Here is a 4,686-nt window from a genome sequence, read left to right as displayed (position 1 = left end):
TATAGAAGAAAGTTTAAATTAAAAGAAAAAAATTGTTTTAATTTATTCAAGAGTGGGAACATCCTCCATGAAAATGTGTAGCTTGACTGTGGATGGCTGGGTGGCTTTATCACACCTTAGGAACTCACATGCTTTTTACAGTGAAAAGAAAGAGAGTTTCATCTAATTTCTCTCCCAGGGTAGATGTCTGTCAATAGAAGGCGGACATCAATAAAAGGAGGGGCTTGCACAATCAATCCAGAAAGCGAGCAATCTATGAATAATCCAGAAGCGAGTATTTATCTCCTCTGCCACACACCCTCCCTCCCAGCCAGTGAGCAAGATAATTACTCTCAAGCCAAGCTAAGTGCCCCCCAGTCACAGTGGCCCAATGCTGACATACAAAGCATACAAATAATTCTCGCTCTGGTATAAAAGTGACAACTTTCTTGGAAGAAAAGCAGATGCTGTAAATTTCTCAAAGCCTTCCTGAAACATTTTTAAAGTAATTTTTACTTCTTTAGAAAAATTGCATACATGGTAAAGCATCTGTAATAAAAGGCCCATTCTATAAAGTTTTACCAGGTCCTATTCATATCTGCAATCATAATCATATTTACAGACAAATATATATATTATATACATACCAATACATGTACTAGTATGTATTCCATAGCTCACAATCCACATGATAAAAATGCCAGTCCTACAAATTGCAAAGTCAAATACTCTTGCCCAGACCACTTGTAAGAAATGTGTTTTCTGCATTACAATCCCGCATTTGGTTTTAAGGACACAACTGAAAGGGTGAACAGTGTCAATACTTTCTCATTTCCTGCAAGTAGCATTAGTTCTGTGTCACAGAAAAACGACCACTTACCTTTGGATGCTGTTAAAACAGGACTTAGCGCTGTGCTTTACCTGCTTTCCAGAACGGATGGTTTAGACCAGTGGTCGGCAAACTGCAGGTGGCGAGCCACATGTGGCTCTTTGGCCCCTTGCATGTGGCTCTTCCACAAAATACCACGTGCGGGCGCGAACGTACAGTGCAATTGAAACTTCGTGGCCCATGTGCAGAAGTCGGTATTTTGTGGAAGAGCCACACTCAAGGGGCCAAAGAGCCGCATGTGGCTCGCGAGCCACGGTTTGCCGACCATTGGTTTAGACCAAGCATGTCAAACTCGCAGCCCACGGGCCACATGCTTTGTTTATTTGGCCCATGTTAGCCTTGGGGTTTGACATGCTTGGTTTAGACTAACCATTGTCTAATGACAAGTTCAGGGGTTCCAGACGGTGAGGTGGGCTTTAGAATTCACAAGAGGTCAGAATTCCTAGCAAGTTAGACTTCAAGTTCCAAGCCACACGGGTTGAAGTGCTATTAACTCTTGATTCTCAGTAATCAGAATAAACTGAAAGCCTTGGCCAGTGCGGCTCAGGTGGTTGGGCATCGTCCTGTGCACTGAAAGGTCCCTGGTTTGATTCCCAGTCAGGACACATGCCCTGGCTTCGGGCTGGCTTCCCGGTAGGGGGTGTGCAGGCAGGAGGCAGCCTATAGATGTTTCGCTCTCTTCCTCTCCCTTCCTCTCTCTCTAAAAAAAAACCCACCAAAACAAAACAAAAACAGCAGCAAAACAAAAAAATCTTAAAAAAAAGAATAAACTGATAAATTGTGAAACTAAAGAAAACCAATACTAAAACTCTAAAATTAAATAATTATAAACCCAATTCTAAGAATTACAAATGTGCTATTATCCAAATGTACATCCTTTCCCATTGAAAACCTATTCCCTTTTCTCTTTGTAGCTGAAAATTAAGTCATTATGACACAATCAAAAGGCAGTGTAAAATCAAATAAGCAATTCTGCTTTGGGCTGAACATCATAAATTATAAGGAACTATGACCATGGTTCAATGGTCACTACCATTATTATAAATTATCATTCTTCTAAAAAAAGAATTAAAATACAAAACACATCCATCCACAACACCGTACCCACCCACCCTTCTATGTAGGAAACAGGAAAGCCACCTTTCGCTCATGAGCTCGTCGGACACCTTCTGCTCTTCGTATTCCATCTTGTCCTTGGTCTGGCTCAGCTCCTCGCTTTCTAAAACCACGCCTTCGTCTTGGGTTTTGGGTCCCTGTCTGGGGACCCTCAGTTTCCGCTTCTTGACTTTGCTTTTGGCAAACTCCGGGTACTGGTACGCCCGGTCCTGGTCCATGTCCTGGTCCCTGCAGCCGTCGGGGGGCTGGGTCATGGGGCGCTTGCACGTGTCCTGCGGCAGGTCCAAGGCCATGCGCTTCACCTTCCTCCGGCGCCGCAGGCTGCGGCTCCCCAGGCCGTCCAAGGCCAAGTCCGCCTCGTGCCACAGCGGCCGCTTGCCCCGCACGCTGTTGTTCAGGGTGGACGCCGGCCTGCGCTTGGCCACCAGCATCTGGTCGTCGGAGTCGCTGTGATCTTGCTTATGGCTGGTGGGGTTCTCCCTGTAGTCCTTGCTCGGCTCCTCCAAGCTGGAGTCGGAGCCCTCGCTCAGGCCGTGGCCGGCCTCCCAGGGGTGATGCGCGTTGTAGGACCTCCGCTTCCTCCCTCTCCTTTTCCGGGCCTGGCGTTTCAGGGGGCAGGACAGGCTCCGGGCGTGGTCCCCTGTCTCCACAAAGCCGCCGCGGGCCTGCTCCGAGCTCTCCTCCAAGGCCGACACCAGGTCGTGCACCAGTTCTTCCATCGTCCGGCTGAAATGCCTGGGTTGTTCAAGAAAGAAAAAGGGATCAACAAAACAGTCAGCATGAGCCATGTTAACCTGGCGTGTGACCGCTGATGGCTCGGTCTACATCTGACCATAATTAATAGTTATGACAAAGGAATGTTTAAAAGCGATTTAATGTTCCTCTCCAAGGTATGAGAGTTTTAAATATACTGACTCGTGTTAAGCTCCTTTTTCTTGTAGAAGTTCTTTGATTAAACACAGGAATTAGGTCAAGACAGAGTGAGCCTATCAGCAATGAAAGGTCTCAGGAATTTTATGTCTTTCCTGGGTGATTATGGAGGAGTTACTTCTGCTTCGGAAGCTGAGCTTTAGTCTACGCCTGGCCTGGCCTAGGGCCAGCTTCCCAGGATGGAAACAGAGAGAACTTTCTCAGTCCCCACCCCACACAGGCCTCTGCTCCCCACACACCCTGCAGTCCCCACCAGGACAAGCCAGGGAGACGGAGAGACTGACGGGCCCTTTAAGGTTTGTAATATATGTGAAAAGAGTTTAATCAGACGCAAGGCATATATTCACACCGCACAAATCTCAGAACCCAGGGACACAGAAACTATGTTCAAATTCAGTAGGAGCCTCGCTGTTCTAAAATGGCCCATTTTCCTTAGAGTTCATCTGAAAGTCTCTGGGCCTTTTTAAATTATTATTTTAATAAAAATAAACAGAAACCGTTGAACTGTGTCATCAGTGAGGAAATGATCCAGTAGCCGGCAAGGATAGACATCTGTATTCTTTGGGAATGTTTATAAATTACACTGGTCCTTCTGGAACCAACTCTGGAAAATTCTAGATCAGCCGATGTGACAGAGGGCCCAGGACTCTGATTTTATTTCTTAAACATGACAGGTAATTCAAATATGAAGATCATGAACAATCACATTAACAAGATACTCAGGATTCAGTTAAGTGAATGTGTCAGGTAAGGGCATACCATTGAAGGTGGTTTAAAGGTTTCCATACATATGGATGCTAAGAAGCTATAGCAAGATCAATGAGGTACTTAACCAGGATTTAGGTAGAAGGTGGTAGAGGAAAAAAGGAGTTGAAAGAGTCACATTTTAAAATTAAATAGTCACCTGTCCCACAAGTTAGTATGAACATAGCAAGAGCACATCAGTCCACACAGCACATTTTGTCTCCCTTCCTTAACAAGATATTGCAGAGTGAAACATTTTAAGAAAGGTCCCCAGAAGAGGATATTAGATGGAAGTGTTCTAGAAGTACTTAGGGATCAACATATTCTAATTGTAGACTGCACAATTTCTACCTTCTATAGCAGGGGTAGGCACACTTTTCCATAAAGGGCCTGATGGTAAACATTTTAGGCCCTGCAGGTTAGTGGGTTTCTGTCAAAACTATCAACCTTCACCATCATAAGGGGGAAAATACCTCAGGCCATACGTGAGCGAATGGGTGTGACTGTGCTCTAATTAAATTTAGTTACAAACCAGGTGATGGCAGGCCATGGTTTGCTGACTCCAGCTTTATAAACTCTCTGTAGTTCATAATTTCAGACACTCGCAAGTTCCCGATAATACCTTTCAACTTTGTCTTTTCATTTTAATGAGAACCTAAAAACAAACATCTTGTGATCCAACTGGACCTACCACCTATGAGGCAACGCATACACAATGCATGACAAACCACAGATGCTTGACAAATCATAGATGTGAAAAAAACCAAAAACTGTTGGGTGAGCAAACTAATGAATGACTAAATAAATGAACAAAGAGCCAAGGAAAAAATATGACTTGACTAAAAATTTAGCAACCCAGGTTTCAAAACTTCTGCCACATTAACGAGACACTCTAGCTCAGTGGTCGGCAAACTCATTAGTCAACAGAGCCAAACATCAACAGTACAACGATTGAAATTTCTTTTGAGAGCCAAATTTTTTAAACTTAAACTATATAGGTAGGTACATTGTTATGAACTTAATTAGGG

At 44.2% G+C, this 4,686-nt stretch overlaps 1 protein-coding gene across 2 annotated transcripts in view; it reads right to left on the bottom strand.

Annotated features, from left to right (window-relative positions):
* The window catches only part of GPATCH2 (G patch domain containing 2), a 94,112-nt gene that overhangs the window by 85,490 nt on the left and 3,936 nt on the right, over window positions 1-4,686 (bottom strand). For both annotated transcript variants that reach the window (XM_005879890.2, XM_014528059.1), the window contains exon 2: window positions 2,009-2,719. In XM_005879890.2, coding sequence (XP_005879952.1) covers window positions 2,009-2,719 — 711 coding nt within the window. The remainder of the gene's footprint in view (window positions 1-2,008; window positions 2,720-4,686) is intronic.

Source organism: Myotis brandtii, unplaced genomic scaffold (assembly GCF_000412655.1).
Source record: "Myotis brandtii unplaced genomic scaffold, ASM41265v1 scaffold612, whole genome shotgun sequence".
NCBI classification, from domain to species: domain Eukaryota; kingdom Metazoa; phylum Chordata; class Mammalia; order Chiroptera; family Vespertilionidae; genus Myotis; species Myotis brandtii.
Note: the sequence above shows the minus strand (reverse complement) of the source record. Positions and strands in the feature narration are given on the sequence as shown.